This window comes from Pollicipes pollicipes, unplaced genomic scaffold (assembly GCF_011947565.3).
Source record: "Pollicipes pollicipes isolate AB1234 unplaced genomic scaffold, Ppol_2.1 Scaffold_5724;HRSCAF=6776_pilon_pilon_pilon, whole genome shotgun sequence".
NCBI lineage: Eukaryota > Metazoa > Arthropoda > Thecostraca > Pollicipedomorpha > Pollicipedidae > Pollicipes > Pollicipes pollicipes.
Genome location: NW_023596746.1, coordinates 29,611,620 through 29,635,387, shown reverse-complemented (window position 1 = coordinate 29,635,387; position 23,768 = coordinate 29,611,620). Strand labels below are relative to the sequence as shown.

The window sequence follows — 23,768 nt, the reverse complement described above, 5'->3', positions numbered from 1 at the left end:
GGTGCTGGGCCTAAAACACACTGTTGACCTGTGTTCCCCGTCGTCGAGGGAGGCGTTGCTGGGTCGTGTACGTGACGTGCCGCGCCAAGTCTGGCAGCACAGAAGCCTCGGTGTTGGCCAAGCGAGCGGTGTTCGTGCCTTCATGCTCAGATCGCGCCCAGCGCGGCTCGATCCCGTGACGCCTGTGGCTGAGCCGTCCCGGGCCCGGGTGAACGGCCGGCCGCAGCTCCGCCCGTGCAGACCGTGCCGTGCAGACCCCCGCCGGCGCCGCTCATCACGTGTGCCGATGCAGGGGCAGCGGTCCGCCATCAGCGCCAGGTGGTCTCTGTGCCGTCTGGCCGGCGGCCGCCGCTGCAGACGGCGCAGGTCGGCGGAGGTGCCGCTGTGATCCGCCCCGCTGACGCCTGGCCGGGCCGCCGCGGCGGCTGGACCGCGGCAGCCGGCGCAGAGGTGCAGCGACCGCGCCGTGCAGCTGAGCCCGGCCAGGTCTATGTACTGCCAGTGCAGTCATCGTGCCCAGGAGTCGCCTCTTGATCTCGCCCTGGGTAATTCTCAGCATTGTCGTGACAGGACCACATTTGCACTCGGTCTGCATCCGTCCGCCGAGCAGGACGGAGGTCCCCACGCGGCCGCTTCCCTCGCGACGCGGCCAGCTGGAACACAGCGCGCTGGGAGTCTCCCGCGCCCCCGCGCCGGGGTCGGCCTGCGCCTTGACCCGGCGCGGCGCGGCGCGGCGCGGCGCGGCCGGGCCTGCGGTGGCCGGGGCGTGCCGGCCGCCGAGGCGGCCCCGGGCGGCGCCGCGGGCCCGGCCGTGACCGCCGCTGACCCGGCGCGCGCCCAAGGTCAGCGGTCGGCGCTGGCTGCGGCGGGCGTGCAGCGGGCAGGAGTGGCCGGCAGCGGCGGAAAGACAGGTCGTGTAGCGCTGTCGTGCGCAGCGGGATCTGATAGCCGCTGTTGTCAGGCGGCAGCAGCGGCGGGTTGCGCTCGGTCGCCTTTGTCCGATTAGGTTGGGCCTTCGGGACGAATTTGCGTGTCACTGTGGCCCAGGTGGCAGCGGCTCCTCGGTGTGGATGCTGTGCCGCGCGCGCCTGCCCACTCCGCCGACGCGGCGCCGCTCTCCGTGACCGTGCACACGATTGGGAGCGTAGACGGACGCCGTCTCGACCCGCCAGCGGACCGGCAGCCTCTCGCTCACTCAGCAGCACCGTCTGAAGGTCGGGCCCGGCCTGCCTCTGCGGCGTGGCTCGGCCGCCGGCTCCAGCCGCGGTCCAGATCACCTGCGCATCACGCCCGTGCCGCCGCCGCTGCCGCCCAGGGCGCTGCCCACACAGAGTCCGTGCGGCTGGCTGCTGACTGGCGTGCGGTGCGAGCCGTCCGGCCGCCCTGCCGCTGAGTCAGCCCCAGGAGGTGCAGGTCGTGCAGGCCGGCAGCGCCTGGCGTGACCGCTGTATCGGGCCCGCCCCGCCCCGCTGCCGGGCAGGTGGGCCCGGGCCGACGCCCCGCGCTCGCCGCTTTTTCGGTCGCTGCCCGCCCCGGGCGAGGCAGCCCGGACAGGCGCGCTGGACCCGACGCCCGCGCCCGGAGAAAGAAGGACGCGCGTCCTACCCGTGTTTGGGGGAAAGTGGGCGACCCCCGCCGCTATGGGGGTACGGAGGGGCGGGGTTTTGGCTGTTGGTAGGACTCGTACATGTCATGTGGAGGGGGCGGGTAGAGACTGGTAAACATGTGTGTGACATGTGGCCCACTGCTGTGTTAACTGGTCGACGGGCGCTCGAGGGGGTTATGGGGAAAGGGGGGTGACGCGCTGAGGAGTGGGGAGCGGGTGTTCACGGGCTCCTTCCGTTCGCAAGCCTGTGGTGTATTTCCCCTGACTCGGGGCGGGAGCGTTCGACCCCGTCTGTCCTCTTCTTTCCCCACCAATTCGCTCGTCGCAGTCCGGCGTCTGGTAAAAAGCGTCGTCTGTTTCCAGTCGACTCTGTCCCCATGCCCCTGTCAAGCGGAAAACTGGGCCGACACGGCGGTGCAGATGGTCCGCTCCACCCGATCTGAAGATTAAAGGACCACGTGACTCTGTTGATGCGGGTCTACAAGTGACAGCGAATGACACGCCATTTCAAAGCGGGAGCTCATCGTATGGACATCCGTTGCAGCGCGATCAAACCGCCTAGTGTTATCGGTCCTGTCCACCGCAGCAGCGACATTCGGAGCCGTGTACCGTGTCAGCCACGAGGCCCAGCCGGGCCGCGACAGGGTCCAGCTGCAGGCTCTCGCTCCGACAGCTGCCTTGTTGTACCCGTCACGGTGAATTGCCCGTGGGAGGGGACGGGGGGGGGGGCACGTGGTCTTTATTCCCCCCCCCCCTCTCCGCCGCCTGGTGAGTCATGGTAGCCGGCATATATGGAATGAAGGACCACTGTTGTTGCCGCTGAGGCACCCGGCGAGCCTCACCCTGCCGTCAAGCTGAGGGCGGCGGGGACATGTTTTACTTGCCGCAGGGGGCGGAGGGGCTATTTTTTCTCGCACGAAATTGGCGCCGTAAATCGTGGCGGCGGCCGGGGCTGGTTAGCGCTGCTGTGGTGTTTTGACGCCCGATAATAGGCAATAACGTGGCTGGACAGAAAAACCGTCGGTCGCGCGCTTCTCGCGCTTCTCGCGGTCGTTCTGAGCCAAATATCCCCGGTCATTCATCAGCTAGTCTGAACTTGAAATGGCCTGGCTGCTGTAATGTTGACGAAGTTCTTTGGTGTAAGCATTTTGCTAGGTATTAGCTTAGAGGCGCCTGGTTTTGCGCATGGCTTGTTTATCGGAACCGGTTGTGGCTCCAGTCTATTCTGCATTAACAAGACCCCTGTGAACTCTGAGGGTGTACAAGTGCCGCCTAATGAGCCGTCGCCGCTGATGGAGCCGTGGGGATTGATGCTTGTTTGCTTCAGTGACGGGACTGTTTGGCCGACCGTCGGACCTATTGACGCCTTTTTAATCTCAAATGACTCAATGTTCTGCGTACTGGCCGGCAGTGACACCACATCTGTTGCGTTCGTTGTCTGGACAGTAGCCCGTTGCTCTTTGGGATGTGCGACCTGCCTGCGGACATTCGCTGTGATGGCGATTGTGTGTGAGCGAAGCAGATTGTCCGACGCGCGAGCAGGGCCGCGGGTGAGAGGAGGCTGGTTCGGAACACTTATCCCAGACTTCGCCAGGGGTGGCTGAAGATAACTTCGGGCCACACTCGAATCTCCTGCAGCTGACCTCAGGCTACACCCGAGTCCGCTGCAGCTGACCTGAGGCCGCACCTGACGTACCGCGGCTGACCTGAGCCGGCGCCGGCCGATCGCCGGCCTGAGGTCGGGCGGGCCGTACCGGCCGCCGGCCGGCCGGCCCAGCCCCGAACTATGCCCGGCCCGTGTCGTAATGACGTCTCATTAGGGCCGATCGGAGGCCGGCGGCAGCGTTGAACGGTCCCGCAGAGAGTGGCGCCGGTCGGCCTCACACACAGCCTCAGCCAGAGCTCTCGGGCGGTGTCCACCACAGCCCACTGTTGCCCAAATAACCCTGTTCGTCGGCCCGTAGATTTGCGAAGGCGCGTAAAAACATATTACAAGGAGCTGCATCTACTCTAAATCGGAGCCGGCATTTGTACGATTTAAACAGAACTATCCGAACATCGCCCGTGTTGGACGGCTGGGGCCAGTTTATCGATTTCGGCGAAACGCTCTGAGATTTCCCAAGAGACGCGCCGGCGGGTGCCTGATGCGTTTCGCGCCCTCGCTTCCTGCCGGGGAGACATTCGGCGGGGAGCGTCGGCGACCGGTTCCTGTTTGCGCGCCGCCCACCATTCCTGGGATGTCTCCGGCGAGCGCGTGCCGGGGGCGCGTCCCCACACGCCGTCCCCAGTCTCACTGCTGACACACAGCTCTCGAGCCGGGCATTCCGGAGGCGACGTCGGCATGGCTCGGCCCGCTCTCCCAGCCTCCTGTTTGTCCCCCCCCCCCCTCACTGCCCAACACGGCCCATTGTAACGTCACGCGGCGTCCTCACCGACAACAGCTGCCCCCTGGACGTCACCGGACTGCGTCGGCTGACGGGTCTGACAGCGGGCGAGCCGCGCTGGCTGTGTCTGAGTTCACCGAGGCTTTGTCGGGGCAGCGGACTCGCTCGCGAGCGGACGTGGAGGCAAGCCCCGCCATGAACGCACGGGATCCCAAGTGCGACCAGGGCCAGCCGGCGAGTCGGCGAGCCCCATCCATCCCGGCGGCGTCCTGTCCACGTGCCCGCCCGTCCTGTCCTGCGGAGCCCCTCCCCCGGCCCGTCCTGCCCTGCGCAGCCCCTCCCCCTGCCCGTCCTGCCCTGCGCAGCCCTGTCCAGGGTTCAGGCCCGTCAGCAGTATGCCGTGGCGTCCCGCCGCGCGTTTTTGCCCGCCTGTTTGTCTCTGCCGGCGTTTGGTGTATTGTCTCTGGGCCTCGCGATTGAGATGGATGAGCGGGCCGGCCGCGGGCTTGTTGTGTCTCCCGCCGGACGATAACAAGAGGGCAAGGCCTGTCGACACGACCGGCCTCCCGGCGTGGCCCTGGCGGTCATCGCTCTTTTGGCTCCTCATTCTCCGCGTTGGGCGAGGTCGAGCCAGACTTCGCGCGGCGGCCGATGGCTCGCGCTCAGCTCCTCGGCACTTCTCTTCCTCTTCTCTTCCTGGACGCTTCGCTTCGGAGAGGTCGGTCACCGGCGGCCGTTCCGCCGCCGCCGCCGCCGTGGCTTCTGCGCAACAGGGCTCGGTCTGATGACGTCACGTGACCCACCGCGGCCTGCAGGTGGCCGCTGCCCGTGACCCGACTGTGCGCGGTGACCGGTGCGCCGGCCACCGGGGCGGTCGGATGGACCGGCCGGCCGGCGGTCTGCGGTCGGCCGCGGCCCGTTGACGGCCGGCGGCGGCTCGTGCCGCACCCATACTGCGGTACAGCTGGACCTGTCACACTGGGGTGATTTAGAGCCGCGGCTGGACGGTGGCCGCGGCACAGTTACCTGTCCGGCCGACGACTGCTGGCCTGACGCCATACGTCTTCATTGCCGAGCGCCGCCGGCTGCTGGTCGTCGGAGCCGGACCAGGCGCCGGGCACCGCTGCCGTCCTGACCTGCGGGCCCGGCCCGGCCCCGCCCCGCCCCGCCCCGCGCCGCGCAGGGCGTGCCCGACGCCTGTCCGCCCACTTCCGGCCGTCGCCAGTACACGCTCGCTGGGAACCCCGTGCAAACAGGCCCGGCAAAAAGGCTGTTACGGCGCGCCGACCGTCCGCTGCCGGCCGCGTAATGACGCCGCCGGGCCGACAGTCTGTGCCGGCTGGCGCCATTGTCCGGCGTCAGGCCACACACCGCTGCAGTCCGGCGGCCATCATGCCGTGTCCTGCGAGACGCGGACCGTCCGGGCTCGAGCCGGCCGCTGGTGACCTCGACCCGCGGCGGCGACCGGTGACGGCGCGCTGTCCTGCGGGGCTGGCGGGCTGGAGCGGATTAGCTGACCTCGACCCGCGGCGGCGACCGGTGACGGCGCGCTGTCCTGCGGGGCGGCGGGCTGGAGCGGATTAGCTGACCTCGACCCGCGGCGGCGGCCGGTGACGCCGTGCTGTCCTGCGGGGCAGCGGGCTGGAGCGGCTCAGTAGCTCACCTGGACAGGCTTCGCGTGAATCATGTCGTGGTGGCGGGGAGGGGGTATTGGCATAGATCCTCGGATGCAGAGTGTGGAGCGGGGCTATCCCCGACAACAAAAATGTCAACGCATGCCGCTTGGGTAAGTGGTAGATATCTGGTTTCCTGCCTGCAAAGCATGCCTTATGCATCAGGCCGTCACGGCACGGCTACTGTCAGTTAAAATGCATGAGGACGATGGGAACCTCGTATTATGCACGCCAGCTGCATTGACGCCGGCCAGTTTGCGCTGCACTGTTGCGCAGTGCCTGGACTGCGCGGCATTATCCCGTCCTGGCCGCGCCTGTCCCGTGTCGCACCGGTCCGTGTGGTTGACCCAGCCATGACTCACCCGGGGGCGGTACGGGGCCAATGGGCCGCGCTCCAGAGGCCGGGACATGCCGTGACTGGACGGGGTTCGGGTGGAGCGGTGTTGGCCGCCGAGAATGTGATGTCCGTCAGCGATGCCACTGGTGGCCGGCGCTGCCGCGGAGGCTGGTGTGTGTCTGAGACGCCAAACCCAACACGTCTGACATCGAGTTACCTCCTGCCGTTGCTCGCGCAGCAGTCGGGATCCGGGCGGTCGTGACCCCAGATCCGCCTCACGCGCCATGTAAAGCCCCATTTGCATACCCAGGAGTCGGTCTGGGTCAGCACGGCGGCCGTCGTGATCCCGTGACCCCTGACCTGCTGCGGGCGGCCCCTGCCTCCGCCCCTCCCCCGTGAGCCTGCCCCCGAGCCGTGACGTGACGTGAGCCCGAGACGTCTCGGCGTGACTGCCCGAGACGTCTCGGCGTGACAGCCAGAGACGTCTCGGCGTGACTGCCCGAGACGTCTCGGCTGACTGCCCGAGACGTCTCGGCGTGTCAGCCAGAGACTCTCGGCGTGACCCCGAGACGTCTCGGCGTGACTGCCCGAGACGTCTCGGCGTGTCAGCCAGAGACGTCTCGGCTGACTGCCCGAGACGTCTCGGCTGACTGCCCGAACGTCTCGGCGTTCAGCCAGACTCGGCGTGACTGCCCGAGACGTCTCGGCGTGACCGCCCGACGACCAGCCCGCCTGCCGACAGGCGGACAGACTGCAGGGCGCCCCTTGCGTCAGACACACAGCGTGGCGGCTGCGACGGCCGCTGTGACGCAGCGGCAGCGGCGCGGTGCCGCTGTCCCGCCGGCTGCCGCCGCTGCCGCCGCTGCCGCCGCTGCAAACCGGTTCTGACTGCCGCTTCAGCGAAGCCGCGGCGCGGCCGGAGGGACCTTCGGCCGGGGAAAGGCGCCGTGGCCGAGTACGGGGAAGCGCCCGACTGGAAATGCCTGCCTCGGCATCGCTGCTGCCTTATGCAAGCGGTGCAGGACGTGAAAGGTGGCGCGGATGTGGCGCATGTCGGCTACGCGGAGGCCGGCAGCGGACGGCGGCCGTGACGTGGGCGCCGTCCGAGGGCCTCGTATGTGGTGACCCTCTTTTTCTGCTCTCGTGAGCCGGAGTGATACATTACACGCTTTCATCACGGCGGGCCGCATCCACAGTTGTAATGGCTGTTTACCTCCCCGAGCTCATCGCATGCGTGGTCCGCATACCCTGGAGACGAGCCTCCCGGAGGAACTAATCACCGGCGCCGCTGTGCCGACGGCCGTTGTCGCCGTCGCGCCGCCCTCCACGGGGACGATCGCGACGGCTGATTTCCGCGGGCGCGACAGCCACTGCCGGCGATCGGTCAGCGGCGCTCTGGGCGGCGGGCGGTGTCCGCGCGCCGGCGTGATGCGCGGAAATTGGACCCGCCGTCGCCGGGAGTCTGCCGGCGCGCCGGCCGGGCGGCGGGCGCGGGATGACGCGGCCGTCTAGCGGCGGGCCGCCGCCGGCCGTTTCTCCTCCTCCCGTTGTGCGCCGGACTGGTGTTGTGACGCGGAGCGGACCAGGTGTCCGGCGGAAGCGCGGCCGGGTCAGCAGCGCCGCCGACGGGAGGCGGTGCCGGCCGGCTGGGGTGTGGGCGCCGCGCGCTGGGTGGAGACGGGGCGCCTGATGGCTCTGTCAGCCGCGGTGCGCACGCGAAACGGTGGGCGGCGGCGGGCGGGGCGCGGTGGACGGAAGCGGTGCACTCGGAACTATGGGCGGGCACTCCGCTCGTCGCCTCACGCGCTATCCACACCGGCCGCGCGGTGGGCGGACGCTGACATCCGCCGCAGACGTCCGTCTCCCGGGCCGGCCGGCGTCGCTGCGGCGCCGCACTGAGCCGGGATGCCCCCCGAGTGACTGATGTGTCAGCCCGGGAGGCCCGCTGAATTGGTCCGGCTCTGCCCGGCAACCTTACTTGAGATCGTGACGCTGTCTTGCCTTCGTGACTTCGTGTATCTGTCGTCTGATTTGTTGTTCGACAATGTTTTGTGTAATGGCGTGCTTTTCGGGCCAATTCTCGGTAGGGCAGATGGAAAAACGACTGACTACGTTGTTATCGTGCCCGCTATGGTCATGTCTGTTAATCTATGTCTGCATGCATGACGGATTGTTGGATTAAGTGGAGCTACCAGACATAGATTTGTTCGACGAAAATGTGTGGTGAAATTAAGCGCACGCGAGGATTCGTAGCACAGCTCATTAGGCGTATTAATGGGCTGCATGGGGCCGCTGCAGACGGTCCGTGCAGCTGCACAGGTCCGTGAAGTAACCCGGGAATCTTCTGATTGCAGATGAGGGAAGCATGCTCAAGTTTTCTGGCAATCTCTCCCACAAGGACCACTTCAGGCTGCTGGAGAAGGACGGCGACTCGCTCCTCATTGGCGCCAGGTGAGTCGCGTCTATCGCTGACGTCGGATTACTCGTCCGGGGAATAGAGGCTGGTATGCAGATGCGCTACGGCTTTTGTCGGTCGGCGCTTGGCTCGGTGAGACGGATCGTCTCGACTCTGCCCGGGCCTGAGGGCGGTCCCGCAGTGGCCGCTGTGGTGTCGCGGATGGACAATCGAGGAAGTGTCCGTCCGTCCTCTCCGCGTGCCGCACCGGACGGGCGGCTGGAGCGAAGGGTACGCGTCAGCTCCTCCCCAGACAGCTGGTCTATGCTTCATCCGTGCAAACGCGTCCCTGTGGTCCCGGCGCGGGATGCTGCAATGTTCAGACTGGGTCAAGATGAGCTATGTCCTTCTACTGCACCGCGAACTGACGTGTTCTGAGTTTGTCGGACGATGTGCCGATTCCAAAACCCCAGCGTCGACGATTGCCAATTTCTCAGTGGTCTACACCGCCGTCAACTCTTACTCGGCCTGCTGCAGTGGGCGGGCGAAACAAATGACGGTCGCCCCTGCCGTCGGCAGTGCCGGTCGTCGTCGGGTTTCCGCTCGCGGCCGTAACGACGTCGGGAATGACGGGGCTGGCCGCGGATTGCCTGTCGGTAACGACGCGATTCGTCAGGCGGCGGCACCGCGGGGAATCGACGGATAGCGATAATGAAAGTCCAGCCGACAGACGCGCCCACGCGCCTGCCGCCTGCAGGGGCGGCCCCGCACGCCGATGCGAAAGCGCCGGCCGCTTTTTGGCGGCCGCGGGCGGCCCGCTTTCCGGGCCGGGCACGGCGTTGTGCGGTGGGTCGCGTCTGGTTCACCACTTCACAGTCTGAGTCACGTGTCGCAATTGCCCGGGGGCATCACCAGGGCGACCGGCCGCTTCTGTTGCACCGCCAGCCGGTTTCCCGTGTGGCCCTCGCCGCTGCCGTGGGTGGCGTTGATCGCCGTCCCCACGGACGAGGTCTGCAGCAAGCGGCGGTGCGGTGACGGATGCCGTCGGACGGTCGGCACGCAGGCCGCGCCAACCGTCGCCCAGTGCTGGCAGGCTAGGGGGACGGCGGCGTCGCGCGGCTGGCACCACCAGCACGCGTGCCGACGGGAACGTGCCCAGCAACGAACTGGGAGTGAGACAGGGTGTGTGTTGTAGCCACACTGTACTTGTTCTTGACCTTTGTGATAACTAACGACCCGTATCACCTTCTCTGGTATATTTTTACTCAGCACGCTTGACTTACAGCATCCCTGGAGTTTGCTGCGGTGTTCGGAGAGGGTAGACTAAGCGTCTCGCTAGGCATCGGTACGGCACGCGATGCCACCGCCGGCGCTGGAAAGGCCGTCAGCGTTTCTGACAGGCCGCCATAGCAGCGGCAGCTCCCGGACGGCGGCCGGTTTTGACGCGTGACGTGCTCCAGGATCATCGTGTTCAACACGACTCCGTGGCGCCCACTGACACATGACGTGCGTTCCAGGAACATCGTGTTCAACATCAGCCTGTCTGACTTCACGGAGCGCCGAGAGGAGCGGCTCGAGTGGCACTCTGAACAGCAGGACGTCCAGCTGTGCATCATGAAGGGCCTCGACGAGGTGAGCACGTGCACCACGCCCGCAGCGTCGTTTGTCGCAGCCGAACGCCGTGAGCGCGTCCACGAGCCGTGGACCGCGTCTGGCCGCCACGCAGTGCGTGTGCAGTAGCTGGGCGGCACGCTTGCGCTTCTCTCTCGACTGGCCTTTGTCAGTGTTTTGCGTCTTGCAGCTGTGCTGTGCCTGTGCTTGTGCTGTGCCTGTGCTGTCTGGCGCTGGCGTTGAGGCCCCGCCCCGTCAGCGCCGTCCGTCCTTCCAGCGCAGTCTGGGCCCGTTCGCTCTGTACCGCGCCGCTTGTGTCGGTCTGTTCCTTCATGCGCACATCCCCGCTAGAGGATATGGGATTTCCGGCTCGGCCTCGTCCGATTTCTTGCAGTATGCTGCCGGGTCGGCTCGTTTCCAAGTCGGGACCACGCGGCACGTCTAAAGTGCCGTGCTAACTTGACGGACGTGGATGTGCTGGCGGCGGGCCCGCGCGTCAGCAAGGCTGGGTCCGGGCTGGGAGCGATCGAGGAATGTCCCCTGGGGCGCGGGCACTCTGAGCCGGCGGCGCGCTGAATGTCAAGCGAGAAAAAGTCACCGTTACTGGCGTCGCCAGAAACGCTGACGCTGACTCGCGCCTTCTTCTGCGCGGACATCCCTGTGTTCTCCCAAATCTCTCTCCCACGGCTCACGGCCACGTGCGACCCCCCCCCCCCCCCCCGCCCCCGGCGTCCCCCCCCCCCTGCAGCGCGTGAACATGGCGAAGCGCGTCCGCCGGTTCTGCTGGGTGGCCGTTCCGGTGGCGCCGCTCCACACGCGGCGGCTCTTAAGTGGCGCGGCCGCGCCGGCCGGCCAGCTCTGCGGCCACGGACGGGCCACTTATTCCAGCCGCGTCGCCCCCCGGGCCGCTGTTGTTGAGGAGATGTCACCACGCGTGTCCTTGGCGCTCCGACAGGAGGCGTGCCACAACTACATCCGAGTGCTGGCCAAGAGAGGCGACGACGAGTTGTTTGTGTGCGGCACCAACTCCTACAAACCCAAGTGCCGCAGCTACAAGAAGAAGCCGGTACGTGCGCTCGGCCGGCGCAGGTTGTGGCGACGATGTTTGATTGTTCAAACGATTTAAAAGAAACTGCGTCTGATGGTTTTGATCGCTTCCCTTTTCCCATGAGCAAGTGGGTGTCATTTGAGGCCGGGTTTCAGACATTTGTCAAAGGTATTCAATTTTGTGCGCCCCGCTTCCGGAGGCGTGTCGTTAAAACACCATCAACAAACCACTGCTTACGTTCTGGCTTCCGACGTGGTTGATTGATTGCCGGGCTGGCGTCGTTAGTGCGTGTGGGCACTGACGCGGCCGGTGTCGCGTGTTGCAGGACCTGGGCTACGTGCCTCAGGGCGGCGAGCGGGACGGCCGCGGCCTGTGCCCGTACGACCCCAACCACAACAGCACTGTCACGTTCGTCGGTGAGTGGTGCCGCGCGCGGCGGGACGCCGCCGTCTGCCGCGTCTGGGGCGCACGGACGGCCGGCGCGGTCAGGCGGCCGGCGCGGTCAGGCGGGCCGCATCGCGTCGGCGGCGGGGGCGCTCGACGGACGGCTGTCGGTCGCGGCTGTGAGGAGAGGAAGAGAAGCAGAAGCCCGTGCCCCCGCTTCCTCGTGCAGTCCGGTTCGAGCCACCGCCACCTCCGGCGGCGGCAATCCTGCCCGCGTGACCGGCGTACCAACCGGCCGAGGCCACCGGCGGCCATCCCCCGGCGCCGAGCCTGCTCGCCGCGGACGCGCGTCACGCCTGGCCTCGGCGCGGAAATGCCGCCCCGCCAAAGGGCTGGCGTCCTCGCGGCGGTCACGTGCGCGCGCGGCTGTCCCCTGCCCGCTGAGCGGCGAGTGGCACGCACCGGTCCGCGGCTGGCGGTTATGGACGGTGTTCGGTCGGACCGGCGTCCGTCGCTGGCTGGACGTGAGAGCGCCGGCCGATGGCGGCCTCGGCTGCGCTCGGAGCGGCTGCGCCTGCGCCCGGCGGCGGCAGCGGCGGCCGACCGCGGTCGTGACGGCCGACCGTGTGACGCGGCTTCCTGGACGGAGGAGCCGCTCGCGTGACTCGGTACACCGTGTGTGAGCGTGGCCGACTGTTGGCGGGGAACAAATCCAGGGCGGCTGTTTGCTCGCGACGCGGGGCGCCGTTTTTACCGTGGCTTGTGTGCCGCGCGCTGGCGGGCTGTTTTAAACCGGCGTTGTTTGCCGCGCCGCGCCGGTGTCGTTTCGAGAACCGGAGTCATTTCCGCCGTCTTGCTTTTGTCCACGTGTCGCTAGTTCGGCCATTTTGAACTGATCGGCGACCGGAGATCATTGCATATGTGTCGTAGTTCACGGGACTGTCCCGGGTCCAGGGCGAGGCGCCAGATCCGGCCAGGGGGCTCAAAGATAACGACAGTCCCGGCGTGCCGACGCCGAGCCGGCCGGCGGTGCGCCGAGACGGCGGCGGCCGGAGTCGGCCCCTTGCGGCCCGGCCCGGCCCGGTCGGTCAACGCCCTCCCCCGGCGCCGGCGATCGCAGTCGGCACGCGCTGCGATTCCCCGCAGACGCGGCGGCCGGCGCGGCCCGTTTTTGTCGGCCGGCAACGGGTCGTAATGGACGGCAGGCGACGGGGTGACGGCTCGCCGGCCTGTGCGTGCCCCGGGAGCGTTTGGGTGTTTATGCTGCGCGTGCTGCGTGTGCTCTGTTTGGGTGCGCGCGGTCGCGAGCACTCACCAACCACCGATGTGCCCGCGTCGTTTGAGCCGATGTGCCAGCGATTGGTGTGCCGGGGAGGCTGGGTGGCGCCGAAGCTCATTCCGATCACACGGATACCGATGGTGATGATGGTTAACGGTGCTGACGCTGATGGGGCGCTGGCGCTGACTGGTGCCGGCGTTGACGGGCTGACTGGCGCCGCAGGTGGGCAGACGTACGCCGGCACGGTGGCCGACTTCGCCAGCTCCGACCCCCTCATCTACCGGGACCAGCGGCCGCTGCGTACCGACAAGTTCGAGCTCAAACAGCTGAACGGTGAGTGCCCCGCCGGGCCGACCGAGGGGCGAGGGAGGGAACGGGGAGTCGAGGAGCGAGGCCCGTGTGGACGCAAGCACGTAGGATTTAGAAACGCCGAACGGTGCTGGTCGGTAGAACACCTTGACGTCGACCGAGGCTCAGTGACCGACGCATTCGTGCGATGGCATGGCTTTGCGGGTTTAGAATGGAATTGTCCTTGCATTTGTCAAATACTCGTTGGGACTTCACGCTGTCACGAGCAAAACATTACTCAGACAGAGCAGCGCATTCCTTCCCGAAGACTTCGTCCGGCTCTGTGAGGATTGGGATCGTTGTAGTCCGCTGCTCGCCTCGGAGCGCCTTTTGCGGCTTTAATGCGGCTGTAAGCGGCAGGATCTGCATGTGAGAGCCGCGATTCCCGTACCAGGCGGTGCCGGGTCCGCGGCAGCGGAGGGCGAGATGTGTATCGGCCCGGCGCACCCGTAGCCGAGTGCTCGTTAAACCTGGCCGGCTTCCGTACGTCGTCTCGGCGGGGCCGCGGCCGCGCGTTCCTCTACGGATGCGAGGTTCTGTCACGCCTCATGATCGTCGAGCGGCGCTGGGACACCGCGCCGGCGCCGGCGTCGACGCGACGGGGCGGGGCCACTCGCCAGCCCCCCGCCGCGGTCACGTCGCGCCACCCGGCGGAGCCGCCAGGCGCGCCGGCGCCACGCGCCCTCGCGGACCGGCTGCAGGCAGGGCAGTCACCCTCCCTCCTCCGCCCCCCCCCCCCCTCCGGCCAATTGAGCCTTGCGCCGCCGCCGCCGCCGGACGCTTCCATTGTGGCGGCGATGTTGCGTCGCTGGAGGCGACCCTGAGACGTCAGGCGGCGGGGAGGCCGACTGCGACATCAGGCACCGTAACGGGACTCTCGAGCCTCTGACGGGGACGCACAGGGTGCGGAGAGCGCCGGGCTGGCCAGGGGCTCACACCCGTGGTAAGATGGGACACGGCTGACCGGTCAGAACTGGTCTTTGGTGCGCATTTGTGGGTCGTCAGGTTGGGGATTGGAGCTTGCGCCAGACGGACAAAACAGGCACGGTAACAGATTAGGGGCGCCCTGAGTACAACCTGGCTATGTGGCTAGAAAAGACAGGTGTGCTTTAAGATGATTTCTGGCGGAAGACCTGTTTTGGTCGTTCACTAACGAAAACATGCCAGCTGTGCATTCGGCAAAATAAGTCCTATTTTGAACGCTTGTAAATATTTGAATTCCTGACCTTCATCTTCGTCATTATAATTGCGACGAAATAGCTCATTCATAACATGGTGCCTGCAATAAGCCAGCACTTCGTCCTAAGCCGTTCCACCTAAAAAGCTGTCCGGCGACGCGCCGCCAAGCTGAGAGCGTATTGTCTCAGACGGGCGCTCGAAACGTGCGAGGACCTCCACCCACGGTGTGTGGGCCGTTGGCTGCAGCACGGGCTGGCGAGGGGTCGTGATAGGCCACAGCCAAGGGGACAACCGCCCAGACTGGCTGATCATGTACGAGAGAGGTGGCTGACCGAACTTGCCACGCGGAAGGGCTGGAACGCTGATGTCCCTCCATGTAATAGGAGTGTAGTAGGACAGGAGCTTGACGGCGCTTGTCGCAGGGAAGTAGCATTGGGTGTGGAACGCAGAGCGGCACACAGGTGGGGAGATGACACAGACCGTCCACGCACACCGCGTCGGCCATCGGCCACAGGGGACTCGGTGCTCCAAGCTCCCGACCTCTGACCTCGGCTTCGAGGCTCGTCTCCTTGGCGCCTCCCGCGGCGTGCCGGCAGTACGTGTCTCCGGCGGGCGCCTGAAGCTCTCACGCGCCGACGGCAAAGTGTGCCCCCTGCACGTGACGGCAGGCGCCCTCCCCCCCCCCCCCACCCTCCCCCCCCAGCCCGGCACGTGAGCCCAGTTTGCCGGGCCGACTCCGGCTGCCGACGTGTCTGGCTGGCGTCCAGCGGCCGCCTTTAAAGACCCCGCGGCGGTCCCGTGACGGCCGTGACGCGCCGACGAAGCACGGCCGCCCGCTCCCGTCAGGAGGCGCCGACACGGCCGGTGTTCCGTAGCCGTGCGGGGCGCGGGCTCACATCTGTGGTCGACGTGGGGTGTGTGATCGATGTTGGACGCTGCTGTGGCCGCCTGGAGCTGACGGAGGCGTCCGGTGGCCGCTACTCCGGTCCCGATCTCGGCTCCGGGTGATTCATGACGGACACTTGATTGTCTGGCTCCGACCACAATCGGCTGCGAGTGCCGGCGCTTGATTAAAACACGCCCTCTCACATTGGAGAGGTCAGTCAGGTAAACCTTCATTTCATATAACGCGACTTTTGACTTTTTGTGATTAATCGAAATTCGTGCCCGACGCGGAGAGGTCGATTATATTGGAGGAACACCATTAACATTGTTGGCTGTGTCCAGCAAAGGGTTCGGGCTCAGTGAAACGAAAAGTGTGCAGCCCGGAGGCAAATGAATGGCTTCGTCGTCGGTCGGACATAACCCCGGCCCTCTGGTTCGGCCGTCCTCACGCTTCCGCCGCCGCCCAGCGGGCTGCCCGATGCGTGGCCCGGCCGTCAGTCTCAGCATAGTGCCCAGGTAGACGTGTCCGGCACGTTTTGCAGCTGCGTTGACAGCGATCAACGGCGTACAGCTGCGTCGTGCTGGAAAGACTAGCCTCTCTCCTCATCTGCTCGCGGCAGCGTTCTTTCTGCTGGGGTTCCGGCTGACTATACACGGTGGAAATCATTTTCACTCCGTCTTCACTTCAATTCGGTGTATGTGATTCAAAGCGCCGGGCGGTATTCCATTAGCGTGATGTTAACGCGCCGTTACCGGCCGCCAACAACGCCATCGTTCGTGTTAGTGTTGACCCGCCGTGTAAATGGCGGCAGCTCCTGGCTGGCGCTATATTCGGCCTGGGAGTAAACAGCGGCAGGGGCTGGTCGGCCTGAACCGCGGCCCGGAGGCGGTGCCGCCTCCCCATGTGTGACGCGGCCGCAGCGCCGGGCCCGCCGCAGCTGACCGGGACGGTGCGCGACCCGGCGCCACGGCGCGTCCCGCGCCATTTGCCGCCGATGACGGATGACGTCGGCGGCAGGCCTTCTGTGCACCGCTCCGCTGTATTCAGCTGTCGCCGGGCTTATTGGTGAACGGCCGGCGGCGATTTATGATGTCGCCGCTTGGCCGCTCGATAGTTGGCTATTTGTGGTGTGCTGACGGGGCGGACGCGGCCTGGAGCGGCGCGGCGGCGTCGAGCCGGCTCCGGCCCTCGTCCGGCCGTCCGGGGCGGAGGCGCCGCTGCGCTGCACTGCCGGGCCGGCACAGCGCCCTGTTCGGCGACCGTCTCTCCTGCGGCGCACGGGTCGTCCCCGGGTCCTGTGGCCGGCCGGTGGAAGGGGTCGGGACGGTCGGGGGGATGCCGACCGACGCTGGCTAGCGGACAGGCCCGGTCTAGTCCCAGGTGGCACCGCCCAACCTGGTCGGACCGGGCCGGACCGGGCCGGACATGTCTGCCGGACATGTCTGCCGGACCGGGCCGGACATGTCTGCCGGACCGGTGCCGAGACCGCTCACAATGGCCAGAGGTTGCGATGTGTCGGAAGTGCTTGGAGTGTTCGAGCCGCCTGGTTTAACTAAACTCGTTTGTGGTGGGCAGGGCGAGAGGGTCTCGCCGCGCCTGCAAACGATGCTACCGCGAATTTCAGTGTGCAGACCTAGGCTCCCATCGATCTTGACTGTCCAGAGACCTGTCCCAGCCTAGCACTGCATATGCTAGCAGGCCTTCAATTGCGCATGTATACCAATGACAGAAGCACATCTGATTGTGTACTGCTGTACTGATCGTGTACCGCTGTGAACACGTGACTGCCGGTCTCCACACGCTGCCCGCCTGATGTGTCTGTCCATGTGCTCTGCAGCGCCGAGTTTCGTGGGCTCCATGGAGCACGGCGATCACGTGTACTTCTTCTTCCGGGAGACGGCTGTTGAGTACATCAACTGCGGCAAGGTGAGGGGGCGCTGGGGCGCGGGGGTGCCGGGGCGCCGTGGTTGTTGCGTGTCACGGGAGCGGACGGACAACTGTGCGGCTCGCAATGCGAGGTCAGCACTGCTCGAGGAGGGCCGAAGTCGAAACGTCGTATGTGAGAGTCGCTTCACAAGGCCTTGTGTTTGTGTTTTGTTTTGTGTGTGCTGTATACGGCAGCTTTCGTACGTCGTGATACTTTTATGGTGTGGAGGGGAGAGACAATCTGCGGGACCGGCACTGCGTTGACTCCACTTGCACCGGGTGACAACTACTCGCTTGACTGGTTCAATAGGCGCGATTCGGCTTATCTAACCGGAGGAAAAGAAGCCAGCTTGCTGTCATGGTCTCAGCTGGTTGCTCGATGGTATCGAACCAACTCGAACGGTGCTGCTGATTTTTTGGCCTTGAGATGATACACTCAGCCCCATGTTCTCACAATGGTCTACGGCTTACGGCCATAGCGCGTCTCGAGTGCATGGTCCTTTCGTTACTGACCGCGTGCAATTTTATCATTTCGCAGAGGGCGTACTCCCGTGTGGCTCGCGTCTGTAAGAAGGACAGAGGCGGCTCGTACAAGTACAAGAACAAGTGGACGTCGTTCCTCAAGTCCAGACTGAACTGCTCCATCCCTGGAGAATACCCGTTCTACTTCGACGAAATCCGTGAGTACCTATGCCGGCCACTCTTCGAAGCGTCAGCGCTGTCGAGGCACTCCTCCGCGGGAAGGGCCGGCCTGGTGCCGTGCGGCGCGTGTCGTCCTGCCGCTCCGTCGCCTGCGGTCAGCAGCAGCTGGGTGGGATCAGTGCCGAGTGTTGAGCTCCGGCGGGCACGCTGATGCGGTCGGCGATACTGACGCTCATCCGCCGCTCCCAGCCTGTGCTGGGGGCCGCTCTCTGACCGCGCTGCCTCGTTCGCAGAGTCGATATCGACGGTACAGAGCGGCGTTTACGGCGGCCGGCCGGAGGAGATCCTCTACGCCGTCTTCACCACCCCCTCCAACAGCATCCCCGGCTCGGCCATCTGCGCCTTCCGCATGGCCGACATTGTCGATACCTTCGACGGCGCGTTCAAGCATCAGCAGAACATGAACTCCAATTGGCTGCCCCTCAAGAGTTCTCAGGTAACGCTCGTGAGACGGTGGTTCATTATGCTAGACGATTTTCAAACAACAGTGTCCGGACCAAGACAGACATTCTGTCCATTGATGCGTTCGATGACGTCGACGGCTTACCAGGTAACCATAATGCGCGTGACGGTGCCGGCTGACCCGTCGTGTGACCCTGCCTGACGTCCCGCGCGTCGCCACAGGTGCCACAGCCGCGGCCCGGCCTCTGCGTCAACGACTCGCGCCGCCTGTCCGACGTGCACCTGAACTTCATCCAGTCGCACCCGCTGATGGACGCCGCCGTGCCTGCGCTGCACGGCCGGCCCCTGCTGGCCCGCACCAGTCTGCGGCACCGGTTCACCAAGATCGCCGTCGACCCGCAAGTGGCCGCCGCCGACGGCACGCTCTACGACGTGCTCTTCATCGGAACCGGTACGGCAGTGCGCAGGCGCGGCGGGTGGCGCGCCGCGGTGCTCGGAGGTGTGTCTGCGTGTACGGTTCATGTCGGAGGTGTTTGTATTTGCGCGCACCACGCTGCCAGCTGTCCTTTTTTACGTGCATTTGTCCCTCTGCCTTACGTGAGACGTGACACTGTTGGCCTTCGCGAGTCTCACCCACTCGGTACAACTCGCATACCAGTATCGCTAAATGCCCGCCCTCGACCGACAGACGACGGTCGCGTGCTGAAGGCGGTGAACGCGGCTTCTGGCTCGGCGTCGGTGCGCGCCGAGCCGGTGCTGGTGGAGGAGCTGGAGGTGTTCCCGAGCGGCGCGGCCATCACCAACCTGCTGGTGTCGCGCCAGCCGGCCGGCCCGGCCCGGCTGGTGGCCGTGACGGACAGTGAGGTGCGCGCGCTGCCGCTGTACCGGTGCGGCGACAAGGCGGTGCGCTGCGCCGACTGCGTGCGCCTGCAGGACCCGTACTGCGGCTGGGAGGCGGCCGGCCAGCGCTGCGCTCCGGTCGACTCGTCCTCCTGGCCCGAGGGCATCGCCGTGGTGCAGAACGTCAGCCACGGCGCGCACCCGCACTGCCCGCCCGGTGAGCGTCACGTCCGTTGGCTATTGCACCGCGCAAGTATCGTGTCGTTATCGTGTCGTTAGTCCGTGAACGGATCAGTATTTTTAGCCGTGGGGTTTTGCTCGTTTGAGGTTAGGTACGATTTTTGAGTCGTGGGCTGCCTTTCGCGTAAATTTTAGTATATTTGATTTCCATCGCGTGGAATATAGTTTTCCCTGTAGGCATTGCAGACTTGCGTGTGTGGATTGTTTGGTGGCGCAGTTAGACCATAACGTGTTCTTCTTTGTCCACAGTTGGAGATCGAGAGCCGAAGATTCTCTACCAGGAAGCAACCAGTAAGTATGACAGCGATTCCCACAGCTACGCACAAGTTTTGTATTTGCTGTACATGTTTTTTGTTCACCGCACTGCCTTTGTGTGTGCACCGGCCAGCACGCGGCCTGTGCTGCGCGCCTGCGTGTTGCCTGCGGCACTGCACGGCGGTCCCTGCATCCTCTGTCTGCTTGTTTGTAGCGCCCCGCACCACGGCGGCCACCACGACAGCATCGGCGCCCTGTGACTGTGGGGCCGACCCGGCCGGCGCGGCGACTCGCACCCCCAACACGCCGCGCGCGGCGCACACACTAGGTCAGTGCTGGCGATGTCCAGGACCTCCACTGCCGCCCGGCACGGCCGGCTCTTTTCGGTTATGGACTCACTCACGATCTTGTCTTTTTGATGTGGTAAATGACAATTGTCTGGTACTATGTGTAAAGACGCTGACGGGCATCCGGTTTGGTCAAAAAAGGAATGCTAAGCAGAAGTGAGGAAAGTAACGCATGGAAGTCAAGGTTTTCTAAATTCGCCACACGAAGTTGGCAGGCTGTAATCTAAAGGGCGCAAACTCGTCTTATTGCAGAGAAGACAGTTGACAGAGTCCGGTATAGTGCCGGCGAGCGCGGTCAAAAGGTTCTTGACATCGTGGAGCAGACCAAGCCACACCACGCGGGTCAGTCCCTAGGTAAGCCAGGTCAAGACCCCAGCCCAGCTCCGCGGACTGCCGTCTCCCTGGGCGGTTATGAGCACTGCATGGTCTGGATGTCGCTGGTCTGCAGGCTCCTTCGACCGGCTCGTGTCGTGTTTGCCTTGCAGTTCGAACACTGGCCTTCGTCCGGTTTGTGCACTCAATACATGGTCCGAAATGTCTGGCAATGGTTTAACTGCAAGTGTGAAGTGTCTGGCGCTGATGGCATGAGGAAGGCTGACCGGCGAGACCTTGAGTCTCGCGATTGCTGTGGTATGCAGGAGCGCGCGACTCCCCGTCTAGCGGTCTTCACCGCCGACAAGCTGCACGTGATACAGGTGATTCCGGACGTTCGGCCGCAGGTGCCTCCGACAGCGCCTGAGTCTTGCTCCCCGCCGCCTTCCACCGCCGCCTCCCAACCCGTCGGCAGCCCGCTGGCGTCACCTAACGTCCTTGTACTTGTTCGCAGAGTCGCAGTACTCGACGGCGGCGGCGACGGGCGGCATGTACACGGCCGAGACGCTAGCCGTAGCCGTGGTGACCACGTGCCTTCTGGCCGTGGTGATCGGCTTCCTGGCCGGCTGGCTCATCTCGCGGCGCTACTCGCGCACGCGCAGCGAGGCCTACTACGAGACGCCCCACCTGGACCACCAGTCGAAGATGAACCAGATGGAAACGGCGCCGCCGGTGAAGCCAGACAACAGGTAAGACACGCACTGCCCGCGGGCGCCAGGCAGCCCACGGAACGAAACGGGCCAAGTCATTAGCGTTCAAAACATACAGGAACTCTAAGCGGATTTGAGGTGATGTACCCTGGATGCGCGAGGTTATGGTGATATCGTTTGGTGACAGTTGTTACAACGGACTCTTTCTGGCGTTCCAGGTGCGACCAGAACTTCCTGAACTCTGAGCCGGCGTTTCTCGTGAACAATGGCAAACAAATAAACTTGGTCGTGAACCAAACGAAAAACAGCAACGGCAAGAACGCCAACTCGGCGGCAGACAATAAGCCGTTGCAAAAAGTGCGCAAAATGTACTTGTAGTGCGCGGCGCGGACGAGAACGAGTGCCGCGGCCCTAGTGGCGGACGACAAAAGCTGCAGTGCGGTCGATCGCCGCACGCGGGCCGTGCGTGATAGTCGCCACCCGAGCTTCCTCTGCCGTGACCAGCGAGAAGGCGTACAGCGAGGCACCGAGACCACATGGGCATCGCCCCAGAGCATTCGAGGTTTGCCGGCATGTCCTACAGATCACGCCCGGAGCCGGCATCACCTGGGAAGGAGCACTGGCCAGTGGAGCCAGTGCGGCTGGCGGCCAAACCACACTGCCGTGCGGCCTGCCCGCTGCCACTTGTTCGCTGCGCTGGACGACTGCTGGCCAGCTGGTGCTCGTTTGTGATGTGTTGCGCGCAGGAGGCTGGAACTGTGCCCTGTACAAATGCGTACGCAACAGATTTTGTTAATTGTTGAAGCGCTGTTGCTGCCCGTTGGGAAGATCTTTATATGGATATGTGTGCGCGTTTGGATTGCTTGTCGAGAGTGCCAAGTGCCAATAGTGTGCGATAGTGCGATAGTGCGTTGAGGTGCCATCTGACGCGCTTAATTGCGTTTCACCCATACTCATCACGTCCCCCATCATGGCTCATCACGTCCCCCATCATGATCATGACACCCATCTCGAATCTCCATCATGATCCACGTAATCCCACCCGTACCAGTCATTGTCCGGCGGTGTGCCCCAGTGCTGCACGATGTATGTTCTCAGTTTGTCTTGAAACGTTGCACCTGTCCTCTCTCGCCCCGTCCTTCGTCACCAGTTGTCATCTCATGCGACCGGTCTGTTGTTTATGAATGCATTCCCAGCGTTGGAAGTCCAAATAATCAATACGACTGTTGCTTAAGTGCTCCGCGATGTGTTGTATTATGCATGCATTGTCCAATACGCCCTCGTTCCCAGAGTGATACCTTGCTGCGCATGGATTGGATACTCAACCGTACGCGACCAGACTTTTACCGCGAAATTGACTATTTATTGGTTTATCGTCCCACCACACCTATTTCGACTTGACCACTTGACGTTTTGACTGGGTGACATTTTGACCTGAGTGACCTGACCCGTGGTGAGTGGTAAGGTCGCGCTCAGATGGCGCTGGCGTCGCCAGCACCACCGACGGCCGGTGCCTGATATTAGGCCGCGCCCGCTCGTCCGAGAGCTGGTCTCCGCGCGTGGCGGCCGACGGCTGGAGCCAACCTGTGCCTTGCTGAAGCGGCGCTCACCACATTCGAGTGAACCTCGAGCTCGATTGGGATCAAAGAGTGGCGCTCTGTCATGTTCGTGAGGCATTGATGTGTGTACATAGGTTATTGAAAATGTCGGATAAATGGGAAGGATGGACGCGCAGTGTTCCTGCGGAGCGACGAATGGTGCTGCAGGAGCTGGAGATGGGAAGGAGCTGACGATTTCAGGATGATGCGCACGGAAACCCATGTGCCCGGACATTTTCACCAGTTTGAGTAAACGACTTAATAGGGCTAAACGACTTAAATAGGCTGCCCACACGGGGTGATCGGCAGGGAAAATGGTACATTATTTTTTTTCTTTTCGAGCACGATTGTATGAGAGATGTTGGTATAAAAACATGTCCGTCTTGAAGGGGATGTTCCACATTTGCAGATATTGAAGAAGACATCAGATATGAAATGAGGTCGCTTCTAACTGCTGGCGTATTTTAAGTGGAAGAGATTTCTCTGGACACCAATTTATTAAGTAAATGTGCTGCTCAATGCGTCATTGTTTCAATGCGTCATGGAACGTTGTATGACGTTAGGGTGCTGTCTAATGAGCCGTGCGAAAATTGCCACCTTGCTTATTTGAAACACTGGTTTAAGTAAGCATGACCACCTGAAAATACACCACGGGCGTGGGGTAAACACTTAAACTACTGCCCGCCACGCTAGTGAATTGCGGACAATGCGCAGGCGCGAAGTCAACAGCAGGTCCGATTGGTCCAGCAAGCGCAATGTAATCGCTGGCTCTCAAAGTGGAAAGTAACCAAGTACAGGGGCGTAGTTACGCGAGAGGAGCGGGAGGAGGTGCGAAGGGGGACTCGTTCCTCGATAACGCACCAAGCAACGGTTACTGTCCGGGTTTGGGGGTTTGGGTCTCTTCTCGGAGCTGGACAGTTGGACAGAAGGACAGACAGAGCTCGGACAGAAGGACAGAGCTGGCATTTGACAATGAAGTATTACACTTTAGGTAAATGCTCCAGGGCGCACCCAGAGCTTTGGCAGCGGGTGGGGGGGGGGGGGGGGAGGGTTGGCAAAGGGCTCCCTGGTAGCGAAGAACACCCAAACAGGTAAAAATTTGTGGTTACATAGCCAACCCGCATTTGTCTGGAAATATGCAACATCCATTCAGAATTGTTACGTGAGAAAAATTATGCCAGTTAGATTTCAGCATAAGCACTATCAAATCTGAGCAACACAAATCCCCACACCCGGCGCTGCAGTCCCAAAGGCCGCGCCGCGTCGGCCCGCCCGATCCCGGCCTTACACTCGCAGCGATCAACAG

General features: G+C 64.0%; 1 protein-coding gene across 2 annotated transcripts in view; it reads left to right on the top strand.

Annotated features, from left to right (window-relative positions):
* The window catches only part of LOC119103392 (semaphorin-1A), a 35,754-nt gene extending 14,045 nt beyond the window's left edge, over positions 1-21,709 (top strand). Inside the window, exons 3-17 of one of the 2 annotated variants that reach the window (XM_037226910.1) lie at positions 8,355-8,451; positions 9,913-10,027; positions 10,962-11,072; positions 11,380-11,470; positions 12,940-13,050; positions 16,968-17,056; positions 17,595-17,736; positions 17,992-18,194; positions 18,383-18,611; positions 18,849-19,217; positions 19,490-19,531; positions 19,710-19,823; positions 20,095-20,196; positions 20,669-20,903; positions 21,083-21,709. In XM_037226910.1, coding sequence (XP_037082805.1) covers positions 8,355-8,451; positions 9,913-10,027; positions 10,962-11,072; positions 11,380-11,470; positions 12,940-13,050; positions 16,968-17,056; positions 17,595-17,736; positions 17,992-18,194; positions 18,383-18,611; positions 18,849-19,217; positions 19,490-19,531; positions 19,710-19,823; positions 20,095-20,196; positions 20,669-20,903; positions 21,083-21,242 — 2,210 coding nt within the window. In that variant the 3' untranslated portion in view covers positions 21,243-21,709. The remainder of the gene's footprint in view (positions 1-8,354; positions 8,452-9,912; positions 10,028-10,961; positions 11,073-11,379; positions 11,471-12,939; positions 13,051-16,967; positions 17,057-17,594; positions 17,737-17,991; positions 18,195-18,382; positions 18,612-18,848; positions 19,218-19,489; positions 19,532-19,709; positions 19,824-20,094; positions 20,197-20,668; positions 20,904-21,082) is intronic. The other variant, XM_037226911.1, reaches the window with a different exon arrangement.
* Positions 21,710-23,768: the final 2,059 nt, after the last annotated feature.